The sequence below is a fragment of the Molothrus aeneus genome, chromosome 12 (genome assembly GCF_037042795.1).
Source record: "Molothrus aeneus isolate 106 chromosome 12, BPBGC_Maene_1.0, whole genome shotgun sequence".
In the NCBI taxonomy this organism is placed as follows: domain Eukaryota; kingdom Metazoa; phylum Chordata; class Aves; order Passeriformes; family Icteridae; genus Molothrus; species Molothrus aeneus.
In genome coordinates this window covers 4,990,965-5,004,648 of record NC_089657.1, presented here as the reverse complement: position 1 = coordinate 5,004,648, position 13,684 = coordinate 4,990,965, and the positions used below count along the sequence as shown (strand labels likewise).

General features: G+C 39.2%; 1 protein-coding gene across 4 annotated transcripts; it reads right to left on the bottom strand.

Annotated features, from left to right (window-relative positions):
• Nucleotides 1-54: 54 nt before the first annotated feature.
• Nucleotides 55-12,647, bottom strand: UBA3 (ubiquitin like modifier activating enzyme 3). 4 transcript variants are annotated; one of them, XM_066558170.1, is made up of 18 exons: nucleotides 12,545-12,628; nucleotides 12,386-12,427; nucleotides 9,541-9,661; nucleotides 8,534-8,614; nucleotides 7,101-7,183; nucleotides 6,463-6,543; nucleotides 5,825-5,868; nucleotides 5,472-5,536; nucleotides 4,523-4,678; nucleotides 4,302-4,404; nucleotides 3,725-3,838; nucleotides 2,870-2,923; nucleotides 2,405-2,441; nucleotides 2,244-2,325; nucleotides 1,641-1,741; nucleotides 1,435-1,498; nucleotides 1,270-1,324; nucleotides 55-831 (listed from the first exon to the last, which is right to left on the bottom strand). In XM_066558170.1, the coding sequence occupies exons 1-18, from the start codon at nucleotides 12,562-12,564 to the stop codon at nucleotides 743-745; spliced, it is 1,392 nt and encodes a 463-aa protein (XP_066414267.1). In that variant the 5' UTR covers nucleotides 12,565-12,628; the 3' UTR covers nucleotides 55-742. The 4 variants fall into 4 exon arrangements, with proteins under 4 accessions (XP_066414267.1, XP_066414265.1, XP_066414266.1 ...); XM_066558168.1 differs by having other exon boundaries at nucleotides 12,534-12,593; XM_066558169.1 differs by having other exon boundaries at nucleotides 12,555-12,571.
• Nucleotides 12,648-13,684: the final 1,037 nt, after the last annotated feature.

The following is a 13,684-nucleotide window of genomic DNA, read 5'->3' as shown; positions in this document are numbered from 1 at the left end:
TTAATGGAGGTTATAAATGCTCTTGAATGTCCACAGAAAAGCCACAGACTCAGGTGTCTTTCTGTTTTTTTTATTAATAAATACCTTGACAGCACCAATGATATTTGAACATAATTTTGCAATGCTGTGCATGGTGGCTGCTTGGGGACAGTGAAGAGACACACCTGTATTTTCATGTACCAGTCGATAATTTTCTCCTTTTGTGTTTCTTGTAAACAAAGCCATCTCTTCCATATTTAACACCTTCCATAAAATTGATCAAATCAATACCAAATAAGAGGGAAATCCTCATTTTAATCCACTGCCTCCTTTGGTTTAAGGTGACTCAGTAAGTCTCAGGAGTGCTAAACTTATAACCAGATTGTTGTGGTTCCTTTTAAAAACATCTTTTCTTTGCATATCTGTGTGCACACATGTTGAAAACAAGACTTTTGGCCACCTTAAAGTTCCATGTGTTTGAAAGTACATTAGCATGAACATTTTGACAACAAAACCTGGGAAAAGTGTATTTCTATACATCAGAGGTCTGTACATGAATAAGCATTTATACAAATATAATCCACCAAATATTGGCTTCTACATACAATTCTGAAATATGGTGATTCATTTAGATTTCCTAACCTTCAACCATGCTGGCACTAACAGGAACTTTTCAGGCTGCCTTAACACCCACAGAGTATGTTTGTTTTATAAGGTGGGCACAGACTTCTCTTGCTGTATTTGCACTTTACTTATGAATAAATTAAGTGGTAAAGTGAAGTTTGAACAACATAGTCTGTGGTGTAGTAACATCAGCAACTGCAAGTTCCTGGCCATCCACAAGCCCCAGTTCTGAAACAGAAAGAAAAGCTTAATTAATTTAATTAAACCCATGTGCTTTGCCTTTTCAAGAAGCCCAAAAAAATAAGAAATGCTATCCCCACAAACCGTAAATGTGATTAAATAAAGGAAACAGCTCACTGGCTAAGTTATATTAACATAATTTAACCAGGAAACAGACCTTGTTGAGAAATATATATAAAACTCTACTGGAGAGTGTGTAATTTACAGCAGATATTTGGTTGCAATGTTCTGTGCATCTGCCTGCACTTCACCTTTAAACAACTGATATACCTGGGAAATGTGAAACTAAAATTGAATGTGTATTGAATGTACAAGGACAATGAAGCAAATTCTACTGCATAATGCAAGCAAAGCTAAATATCCACACAGAGGGGTGAGACTGACTTTCTCTAACTTGAAACTCAATACCTGACAACTCCACGATACCTTTTAGTGTCTTGGAAAGATTCGGCCTTGTTCGTTCTTCAATTGAAGCTACTGTCTGCAAATTAAAAAAAAAAAAGAAAAAAAAAAAGCCAGTTTTTTTTTCTTCAAATTCAGTAAAGTAAGCAAATTCAGAATATTAAAGACAATTATGTATGTTCAGATTACCTGTAAATAAAGTGTTTTATTTCCCCCATACATAGTTGCTGTGATTGCAGGAGATTTCATCTGCCTATATATAAAACATTAAAAACCAAACAAATAAACAGAACAAAACAAAACCAGGGAATCAGGTTAACAACACATTTTAAAATTACCCTTTATAAGCACTAAACCAACAAATTATCAAATTACTCAGAATGGTTGCAACTTACAATGAAGCATTATTTGTTAAGTAATCCAGGATCTCCTGCAATTTAGCTGATGGGGAAATCTCTATGTTTTGGGGAAGCTGGCTGCAGGCTGGACAGTTCTCCTACCACAAAACAGCACAAGAATACACATTATGTTAAAGATGATTTCAGAAATGCTGCTAGTAAGGTCCATAAAGTGTTTGTGTTGTGTTTTTTTTTAAATTTTAGCTGTAGAAATATTAATAGTTGTCAATATTAATGACAAAACCCATTTCCTTCTGAAGTCTGTCACTGATTGCCTCCCAACAGTACCTAAGTATTTATGAATGACAAATTTCATCTGACATAAAATCCAATACTACAGACTTTCAGATCAATTTTTGCCATAACCTCTTTTTTAGAAGATCTGCCCATGAGTTATCTTAGGTTTGAAGACCTTATTCTGTAGCTCTACTTTGAAGAAATAGCAGACCAGTAACACTGTAATTTTCATTTTTAAAACTTCAGAAATATTATTATTCAGTGCTAGGGGCTGACTGATTCAATAGTGAGGTTCAGAAATACACACAAAGTGCATAAATACAAATCAAGGAAAAATTCCTTCAAACCTTTAATGGCACTAACCTTTCTTTCAGCTTCAAAACTGTATGTGTATAATCCATCCACATCATTGAACACCAAGTAGTTGTTAAGAGGAACATATGCACTGTAATGACAAATATGTCAGTGTTGATACATGGCATTCTGCTGGAAATCATGTCTGTAATTAATAAGAAATTAAATACCTTGTGGCTATCTTAAAAACTTCAGTGGCGCAAACAGCTGGAATGAGAAAAAAGAATTTCTTCACCTAGCTCTACCAGACATGGAGACACCACACAGTTGTACAAAAAGTGACAGAAACAATCAAGTATAACAATCTATAAAGAGAAAAATAAACACCTGAAGGCAGCTGGTAGTTCTGTGCATGAACACCATAGATTTGGCACTAATCTGAGACTATGTCAAGCCTATGTACTGTGTTTTTCAATTTTTCTCCCCAGTCTTAAATGCTTTTGCTCTCTCCCAGAGTGATAACATTTATTCAGTCACTTACAGTTTCTCTATGGAAAACAGAAATACAACTGTAAGAATAAACCAGACACATTTAAAATTTACTATTATCCTCTCCAGGTTCTCAATTCCAAATTGTTGTCCCACAAAACTCTCAAGTCAGTAAAGTAGAAGTGAAATGAGTTCTTACAGCATACCTGCAATTACTGCATTTGTAGAAGCTACTGCTGGAATAATTCGTTTAATCACCCCTGTAAAAACAAAACATACAGATCTGGGTTTTCTAGGAAACTCTACTAAGAGACTACTTTTAGACAGAATAATTTCAAAGGGTGAGTCCAAAGGTACTTTCAAGTGTCCAGGAATTTCTGTAACAACCATGTATAATGGCATGCTGCTGCAGTACTTGGACACTTTTTTATTTTAGGAATGAATCAAGCACATTGAAAAAAAGCAGGTATCAAACAAAGAGAACTACTGAACAAACTCTGAAAGAAGTATTCTGCATTTAGCAGGGAAAATTAAAACTGTTCTTTTCCTGTTAAACTGGGAAATGCACAAAGGAAAGATAGTTGAGTTTTCTATTTGGTTAGTGTTTGAAATGCTGATTAAATGAGTGTCAGCATACCACACTTGCATGTGAACAGAGGCAGGGACAGCAGAGAGGAACAGATGCCATAGACTTAACCAGCCTGAACTGGCACAAAATGTTGCTAAAAAGACAATCAAGTCCCTTTGTTTTTACTCTTTGAACCAGCAAGAGTGGTCACCATGTAATGTAAACTGTGGAGCTGCTCCAAGTTAAAAATAAAATAGCAAAAAGAATGTTCAGCTTTATCCCAGATAAGTTCCTCTGATTCATCATGAATGCCTGAACATCTGATTTGTCATAAAAATATTTGTGCTGGCACAGGAAACAAGCTGCTTGTTTCTGTTTTAAGGGTGAGGAGAATTATCCCTGCACAGCTGCCAGCTTAGTCATAACAAATACAAAGAATGCCAATCCAGCCTAGGTGCAAATGCTACAACTTGGTGAAATGCCATCCCCTTACCTTGGGTGAGTCTGTAGGTAACACCTTTAATATTAAATTGTGATGCTCTTTCTAAAGACTTCTGGTAAATCCACTGTATATGTTCAGGGTCATCTCCATCCAATGCAATACCTTCTACAGTAAAGAATTTAGAGATAAATTGCAATTATAAAAGTTCTTCTGAAACACAGCATTCTTTTTTGTCTAAAAAAATCCCTGTTTTAATTTATAATGAATACTCATGAAGCTATTGAAACTTGACATTTTAAATAACCAAAGTATTATTTTTACAAACATCTTTAGTTTTAACACATCCTATACACAAACTATCATCACTGCACAATTTATAGAGCTGTTACAGGTTACATTTCAATTCAGGAAAGACACTGTGCAGTGTGAGAAACAGGAGCAAATATGGTACAGGAGAGTGAATTCAAGAAGAGAAAATCCATCTCCAGCTCAGAGGAGGCTTAGATTCAATATGACAATGAACCACACAAGGTTAAGAGTCAGGATTGTTTTATTAAAAGCACACACCCAACTCAAGTTAATTAAAAGGAGAAATGTTCATTTAGCACCATTACAATATATTAATTACCTCCAAAAGGCTGTTCCTTTGGCCACTGCAATATCCTGACATACTCAATGCAATGCTCTGGCAGTCTGGGCATAGATGCAATGGTGCACATGGGAAAATTGACCTGGTTGGGCAGGGGAAGAAAACCAGAAGAAACAATGACACATTAGGTGTAGTACTAAGAAAAGAAACCAGCAAAGCAGAGGAATATGAAGAGATGGCAATTTCACTGGGGGAATTACCTGTGGTGGGTAAAGTGCAAGCGTGCATTCAACACACGCTGTCATCCCAGGAATGATCACACGGACATTGCCTTTGAAACCTTCTGTCCCTCCATCTATCAGGGGTATGATGGAACTTGGATCCAGGACACCATCTTCATAATGCAAAAATGACATCTAACAAATAAAGGGGGTGGGGAGTTGGTTTTTGTTTGGTTTGGGTTTATAAACAAGTTGCAGGAAGAAAAAAAAATCCTACAATTTTATTCTTAAAGCTACACCCAACTATTGAGTACTTAATGTACAGTTTATTTTAAATGTATTTGTCAGTGCACAAGACTTTATCAACCACCTTCACCCTCTACATCCTCCCCTTACTCCCCTGATAAATGCTATTATTTGCTATGCTATGCTATATGGTCTTATAGTTCATCAGAACAAATGGCTGAAGGTTTGGTTGAAGGTTTGATTCTCGACTTGTTCTGCTTTTGTCTTTTTTATTTTAATACAGATAGATACTCTAGATCATTGTTTTACAAACAAATTCACAATTATAAAATTACCAATTTTCTGGTCACTGAATTCTGTAACAGTGATATATAATGGCATTTACAAGTTGCAGCATAATAAATACTGTTTGGGTAAAGAAGAAAAAATTCACAGTGGGAGCATCTCTGGAGCTTTCTGTCTTGATCTTCAAAAGCTGACTGAAGAAGGCCACAAGCAATGTAACCTAACTATGAAATTATCCCTGCAGGGCACTGCACAGATGTTGGCTAACACTCTCAAGAAAAGGGCAGGTAAGAGAGCCTGCATTTCATCCTGCTCACAGAAAGAAAACAGGTATACAGAAAGCTGTGGGTTTCAACAGCTCTCATTCATTCTCATGACACATTCTATGCAAGTGTATTTCATTTTAGTCATCTAAACTCAAGCAATAATCAGGCATTAAGAAGATTGAAAACTTTACCAGCATGCCATTTATCCATCTTCTTGCAATTATAGAGTCCAGCCCACAAACAATAATATGAAACTCTGGGGAGAAAAAAACATTATTCAAAATCTACACTAATGCAGACTTCCTAAGACAAGCAAAGTATTCTGTCCATAACAGGGACAGTGACAGTAGCTTAGCTACTCCCCTAGACTGCCTGTATCATAGATGTATTTAGATTTTGTCTATGTGTTACTTCTACTTCCAGTATACTGTGGAAGACTAAAATAATTAGCAGCAAAGTACCAGGAAAAGCAGTGAGCAGCAACATCTGCAAGGGTCCCCTAAAGCACCCGTGGGTGTTTGTCAGGAAAACAAATTCCACTTACGTCGATAGAAGCTTTCATCCATGTCTTGAATCTTTTTAAAATATCTGAATGCAAGCCCAGTAAAGGAATATATTCATAGTTAAGTTTACTGTTTTCTATTTGCTAACCAAAATATTATCTAATTTATTACTGTAATTCTATACAACACCTTCTAAAAAACTATGTGATCTGAGATTAAATTCCCACAGCTGAAGCTGTAACATCTCACAAAACTAGTAAAGGGCACAGTGGAATAGTCCTAAACAGCAAAGTTCAGCAGGTGAAATATTTAGGAAGCTCAAAATATGTGCTCTCACCAAGTCCTTTATCAGTAAGTGCTGCTCTGTGTTTATAAACTAATGCCTTCTACCAGTGCTTACTCAAAACTCTCTGGTGAATAATTCCATTATCTCAGTGAAAATTACAATATTGCACTTGAATAAAAAGACTCAGTGGAAAAATACAAAATAATTTCTGAGCCTTTCCCATGCAGATTCCCTGTATGTTAATACGGAGAAAGAATTCTCAACTCACGAGCTGAATGAATGTGTCCTTTATTGTATGAGAAACAGGATGGCAGCAAAATACTTCAGATACTCTTACCACCCACAGAGTTTTCTAGGATACAGAAGCCTTCAGGCTTCTCTGTGAAAGGATACGGAACCACAGCACAGTTGGGAATGCGGCTGTTCAGGAATTCTGCTGCAACTTCTGCTTTTGGCCGCCCCACATCCTTCGCTCTGGGAAAAACCCAAGCAATCCCAAAAGCTTGATTTTAGCAGATTTTGACTTTCCAATCTATATACATTTCAATACCAAGTGAGTGGCTAATTGTTACTTCAGGACAATTTATTTAATGGGATAATATTAAGGCATTCAACCCAAACCATTCCATGATCCCTGTAAAGCATCAGATGTGAGAGTCATAGAATTAACTATGGTTAACAGCACCAAAAACATCCAATGATTGTTCACTGTACTTGGATGAAAAAGGTACCAGAAAATCTGAGATCTCAATCTGTGTGCATTTATTCCTTGGTATCACCTTTTCCAATAGTCATTAGCTGTACTGGAATGTCAAGGAACATAGATTGATTTTCTTTATGCCACAGAGTCCAAAATAAGAAGAAATCATATGCAATTTTTAGTTAATTCTGAGTACTATTGTGATGTGAAGGTCCAGTAATCTTTAATGACCTCTTGTCCAACCAAAAAAATGAATATATTAACATGTTTTATTAAGGTACATTTTAAAAAACCCAGAAGTTAAACAGTGAAAATGTAAAATACCACTCACCGAAACAAAAACTGTCGATTAAGGTTAGAAACATCTATAGTATCCATGTCAATAACATGGATCTGTCTGAAGCCAGACAGTGCCTGGGAAAAGAGAAGGTCAGCTTCATTTAACAGGAAATTAAATGCTCACAAAGCTCCAGAATTCACTCCACATGCCAAAACAGCAACCTTTGGAGGAACAAATGGATTTGCTCCTCATTGTCTGGGCAGACAGGTACATGGTCATTCTTTTTCAAAGGCGTTTTGTTGGGCTGCTAACGCTGGTATTCAGACAGATGGAATTAATAACATTCCAAAGTCAAAGACAATGCTCTCCTGAAGGCAATATTGCTTTGGCCTACCTAATGCTAACACAGGGAAGCCAACGGTAGGCTGATCTATAAAGGGAAACTGCAGTATTCCTTCATGGCTGGAGTAAATCAAAAGAGCCCACTGGGGGAAAAAAGCACAGAATTTAATACCACAAGCACTTCCATGCTTGGCAGGAATAGGAAAAACAAAGTTTATTTCCTTTAAAAGGCTTTTTTAAAATTCCTGTTGAGGTTTGGGACATTAACCATTTCCACATGAATGAGTCTGTCATATTGACCCAGATATCACAGTTCAAAACAAGGCAGCATTCCTGTGGCAGTCAGTGCTGAAGGAGATGGCAAACAAAAATCACCTCCCTATCTAAGAACACACTGAACCTCTGACAAAGGTTCAGTGAAGGTTCAAAGAAAAGGGTTAAAACAGAAGCTCTGCCTCATCTCCATTTGCATGCAGGCCATCCCTGCATCTGGCAATAACTTTACAGTAAAATTGCCTTAAAAATGTATGGTGGGTCTGATCTGGTAAAGTAGCAACATCAGTCACACTCAAAGACACAATGTGAACTGCAGTTAAAGGGAAATAAATGCTGTAAAACATGGGCTTTGGAGGAAATAAATGAGCTGTGATGTTCTGAAGTGACTCTAAAAAATCTGAGTCATATACAAAATATGACTTACATTTTCCTTTAAGACTCTTTTTTTTAAATGTAAAGACTTTGAAACTTTTCCCTTTACATTTTCTGAAAAAACAGAGCTATCCCATGCAACAGAAATCCGTGTTCTTAAATAGAAACATGGGGAAGTAGAGTAATAGTCCAAACTACCAAACTCAAATGGGATCATAACACTGATACACTGATATAAATATGAGTGCTTGTGAGGATGAAAACCACAGTAACAGGATAAATACCACCTTTCAAGTGCATCCTTCATCTTTATTGTCTGTATCAACATGTATTTTACACATGTTGCACATGTTGATTAAAACTTAAAATTCTAGTAGCTATATACAACCAGAACTGCAAAATTAGCTAATTAAAAAAGACAGTTTTGTCAAATAAAAAAAGAAAAAGAAACAGAGAAAATTCGAAGAAGAAAAGGGTTAAAACACAATAATTACCAGGTTTTTCAGGAGTTCACATCCTAATCCTCCTGCTCCAATAACTAACACTTTACATGTGCTTAACAAAAAATCAAGGGCCTGCAGAAAACATAAAACAAAAAATTAATACAATTTGTGCTTTACTTCATAAGCCTTACAAACATTTTACCCTAAATTTTCAGTGCCTAGTGAGTTACAGATAAAGCAGCTTTGCATTTGCAGGAGTAATTACATATTGGACTTTAATCACTTGTTGAGTTCATGCAGTTCTTGTATCCCCACTTAGAGAGAATCAAGACCTTTGCTGATACCAGTATATTACTTTTGACCATGAAAAAATCAAGGTCCACTCTTATTATTATTTGGTTTACGGTGATAATGCTTTCCTTCTTCAGATATTTCACATATATATTATACAAAATAAATCTAAACAGATAGATAACATTGCTGGACAGAAAGAATTGAAAATGTTAAGTATATCACTGCTCTCTGTGAACTGTTCTACTTCACCCCAGTGTCCAACTAGTAAACAATGGAACAGTACATTAAAAAGGTAACAGGAAAATACCTTAAACCAAAAGCTCTGAAACAAAATGTACAACAAAAGAAGCAGAAGAAATATTTAAAACAGTCTACCCCACTACACACCTTATCCCATTCCCAAAATACTCATATTAACACTAATTTAAGTACAATAAATTCCTCCCTGTATCAAATTACTTAAAAATGGAGATTCAAATGCTGCTATTTTTCATGTGAAACTCAAAACCAGCATAATTCATACATTGCTATATATTTATATATGATAACAGCAAGCTTAAAGTTGACAGTGTACAACTTAAAAATACAAACTTATAAAAGGAACACAACACATTCTCCTAGGACCACAATGTTCAATTGATAAAAACACAAGCTTTTCATGCAGCTTTAGTACTCACACATTGCTGGTGGTCACTTAATGAACCTGTTCACATTAATTTGCAACACACTCTACAGATATTTGATTGAAATTAAGTCTTTCTCACTTGAGTGCCTGGCTCGAAATCGGGATGTGTGAATGGTCCAGATCGCTCGAGGAACTTCTTTACATGGTTCCAGCGACCTTCCCAGTCTCCAGAGTCCCCACACCCACCATCAACAGCCATTCTGCACAGAACACAGTAAATTCAGCTGCAACATCACACAGGAAAAGCCACACCTCCAACTTTCTATGCAAAGAACACCTAAATTATTGATCATTCCTACAAATGCATCTGCATATTCTTTATGCCTGTAAGTTATGCATATGAGTATTTGCATGAGTGGGTTTTATTTGTGGAACTAGAAAGCAATAATAAAAATATGCACAGAGGGGAAAAAACAACCCAGGCATTTCAATAAACCCACTGATTTAACTGTTACTAGTAAAAGTTGACCTGCAGTTTAAAAAGGGCCCAGTCTTATTACTTTTATTTCCCTCAAATTTGAAGAGGACACACAAAAAGAGCTTGTTCCTTTCAATTTTGAAGGTGATTGTTTTTTCATCAGTTAAGTCTTGTATCTTTTTTTGACAGACTTATCAGTCTGTAAACTGCAATTGTGAGGCTCTGAATAAATTACAGTAACATGCCCCAACATCATCCTCTGAATCTTCAGGGTACTTTATTTAGACAAATATTTTTGAAAGACATGAATCTTGAATGTTCTTCACTCTCAAGTGGTACCATGGAATTAGAATTGCCCCATTTTTCAGGCATCCTCGAGCCTGTCTGCAGGAACAGTCTCACTTGAAAAATAAGGAATGTTTCCAGTTATCTTCCTTTAAATTTTCAAGGCAGAATTTTACATCAAATACTCCAATACCCTTTTCTTCTTTTGCAGGTCACTTTTAATAGTACAGAAATATAAATTTAAATTTTTAAGAGACTCACAAGAATAGTTCAAAATCAGCTCTCAAGTATTGTTCTACTATAAGATCAACACCTACTTCCCTTTTAAATAAATAGGGAAGCGAAGCTCAATAAATATGATTATGTTCTATGTTAATATAAAACTGAGCTCGTTATAAAAGAGCCAATACTGAGTAGCAAAGGATGTGTCACCACTGATAAAGTGTTTTCTCCTATGCTTTCTCCACCTGCTTTCTCCTATGAAGCACTATAAAAAGCACTTGCCTAATAACTCTTGGGTAATGTTTAGAATTTATTATAACTTTTTCATAAGTCATCTCAAAATCAAAGGCAAATGTGGTGAAAACATCTGGAGTGAGTTCCTTTATCTTCACAGAATTCACAACTTGGACAACACAGTATGCCAAAGTAAGTGAACTTAGGCAATGGATTTTGCCAAAGATTTTCAGTAACAGGGAAAAACTTCCCTAAACTGCAGGAATAAATAAATCATAATTCACCTGTGAGGTCCCTGCCCATGGCAGTGGGTTGGAACAAAATGATCTTTAAGGTGCCTTCCAACCCAAACCATTCCAGGATTCTAGGATAATTTGATTGCAGACTGAACTCCCCTCATTAACTGTTGAGGGAAGTTACTAAATGAGCAGTTAAATAAAACCTACAAAAATTACTTGAATTCATAAGGGTCTTTTGACCTCAGATGCACTTTTGAATCTCCTCTAGTTTTCACAATAATCTGAAAATACACATATTTCACATAATGGGAAATGGTGTAAATAAACAAAACACCCCCTCTGCAGAACTCCTCATCTGCTGTACAACAGATTTCAGGAGGTGCATTAAGCACCTAAAATGGGTCAACAGACATCACAAAAACTGCTTCTATGGATATTATCGTTTTTAATATTTCTGGAAATGAGTGTAGAAGCTGTGCTTGGTGACATTAAGAAAAATTTTTAAAATTCTTTTATATAGTCCCTATAAACAGCTACTAAACAGCAGCACTCCTTTTCTGTTTAGATGTGTATATTTTCCTTCCTAATTGATAAAAATGCTAAGATCTAGTTTCACTTTCACAATTAGACTACAGTTGGTTTTTTAGAGGGTTGGACATTGTGGAGATCTGAAAAGCATCTGTAACTCAACCTGATATTTATGTTTTATTTCACAGACAGTTTTCTCAAGTGTTTATTTTTTGTGCTGTTACAGCATGACCAGGTATAAGAGTTCAACAACTTTCTTATTTATTTGAGTTATTTTAATTTTAAATTTTGTTTGAAATATCAGAGCACCACAGTCCTTACATCGCTTTAAGCTCAGACTTTTCTCCCTGCCACCCTCACACCTCCAAAGCTCCATGCTTTTGGGGGACTTGGCATGCAGCCCTCCCACCGCACATGCCCCGGGGATGCTGCGGTCCCATCCCCACACACATGCACTGCCAGAGCCCAGGCAGGCCTGCCTGCTGACCCAGGGTACAGGGACGCAATGGAATGGAATAGTTAAGGGATGGAAGCAGATGATGTTCAACATTTCTCAACATTCGTTTTCACGGCCTTTAAGGCAGGTGCGTAGATTTTTAAGAGTTTTAATGCGCAGAGACAACTGTTCTGCAGTTCTGGATTTTTAATTTTCAGCCAAAACCTTAAGTCACCTGCTTCTAGCCTAGAGGCCCTCCCAGGTCCCTGACCGGCCAGGCAGCTTTTCCCCGTCTCCTCACCAAGCTCTTCAGCACACCATGCCAAGCTGCGAGCCCGCCACTCCCGCCCCGCTGCTCTCCCCGGGGGCTTCCTCTCCCCCAGCCCGGGCTGCTCAAGGGCCCTGCCCCACCTACGGCAGCTCCCCTGGGGCTCCCTCCTCCCCCGCGGGCCCCGCAGCCTCCTCCCAGCCCTCAGCTCCTGCGGGGCTGCGGCTCGCCCTCACCTACCCCCGCCCCAGCAAGCGCTGCCCCTGCCCCGCTCGCCCGCAGCCCCGCACTAACCCATCCGCCAGCAGCTCCTCTAGCCTCCTTCTTTTCTTCTCCCTAAAAGAGAGAGAATAAAAGAAGGGTCAGTATCGCGCTACAGAGACCGGGGAGGAGGGAGAGGGGACCCCGGGCCCGGGGCAGGGCCGGCCGAGCACACACATACAGGGCACTTACGGTTCCTCACCATCCGCCATAGTTCCCTCTGCTTCCCACAGTGCCCCGCGAGCCGCAGGGCGGGCCCGGGCCCGGCGGGCTGAGCGCGGCCCCGGCAGCGGCGATAGCGGCGACAGTGCCGATAGTGGCGATAACCGGCACGGACACACGGCGGGGACACCCCCGATCCCTGACACAGAGGCTCCCTCCCGTCCTGCCTGCCCGCACCCGAGGGATCTCCCTGTGCCCGCCTCTCTGATGGTCACAGAGTCCAATGGTCTGGCTTCAAAGGGACTTCAAAGCCCATCCAGTTACACCCCTGCCATGGCAGGGACACCTTCCACTACCCCAGGTTGCTCCAAGCCCTGTCCAACCTGGCCTTGGACATTTCCAGGGATGGAACAGCCACAGCTTCTTGGGCAACCTGTGCCAGGGCCTCACCACCCTCAGAGGGAAGCATTTCTTCCTAATATTTAATCTAAACCTACTGTCCATCAGTTTGAAGCCATTCCATTGTCCTATCACTCCAGGCCCTTGTAAATAGTCTCTCTCCGTATTTGTTGCAGGCTCCCTTCAGGTACTGGAAGGCCACAATTAGGTCACCCCATGCTGAACCACCCCAGTTCCCTCAGCCTTTCCTCTTATCAGAGCTTCTCTGGCCTCCTCCAGACTCAGAACTTCCTGGGAGCCATGGAGGGCATCCTCAGGGACAAAGTGTGGAGATCATGGTGCCTTAAAGCCTTCAGGAAGTCTGGAACCCAAATGTGATCACTGGGCTGGTCGCTGCCTGCCCCAATGGCTTTTGTGTGATCAGCATTCCCTGGACAGGGACCATGCATAAACCAGAACAGTGCAGGCCAGGAGGCCGATGAGCAGGACTAACTTGGGCTGTGCTCAAGTCCTTGGGCTCCCAAACTTCAGCGATGTAAATCCTTCAGGGATGGAGCTGTGAGAAGCAAGTGCCAGCCTGCTTACATTTGGAGAAGGATTTTGATGCATGGTAGCACAGCAAACCCTGTGTGCTGCGTGATGCACAAACCGCCCGTGCTTGAGCCACGGTGCCTGAAGTGTGAAAGCCTGAAAACACAAGCGTTCCAACATGGACATGGGGTCAAAACACCACAGCTGCTGGCACCAACCTTTCCCTCCAAAGACACTGTC

Excerpts from the sequence above, each read along its gene's own strand:
- UBA3 (XM_066558170.1), bottom strand. The coding sequence starts at position 12,564 with ATGGCGGATGGTGAGGAACC. Across the intron at positions 12,428-12,544 it reads ATGGCGGATGGTGAGGAACC|GGAGAAGAAAAGAAGGAGGC; the intron begins GTAAGTGCCCTG and ends TCTCTCTTTTAG. Across the intron at positions 1,499-1,640 it reads TTAACAAATAATGCTTCATT|GCAGATGAAATCTCCTGCAA; the intron begins GTAAGTTGCAAC and ends TTTTATATATAG.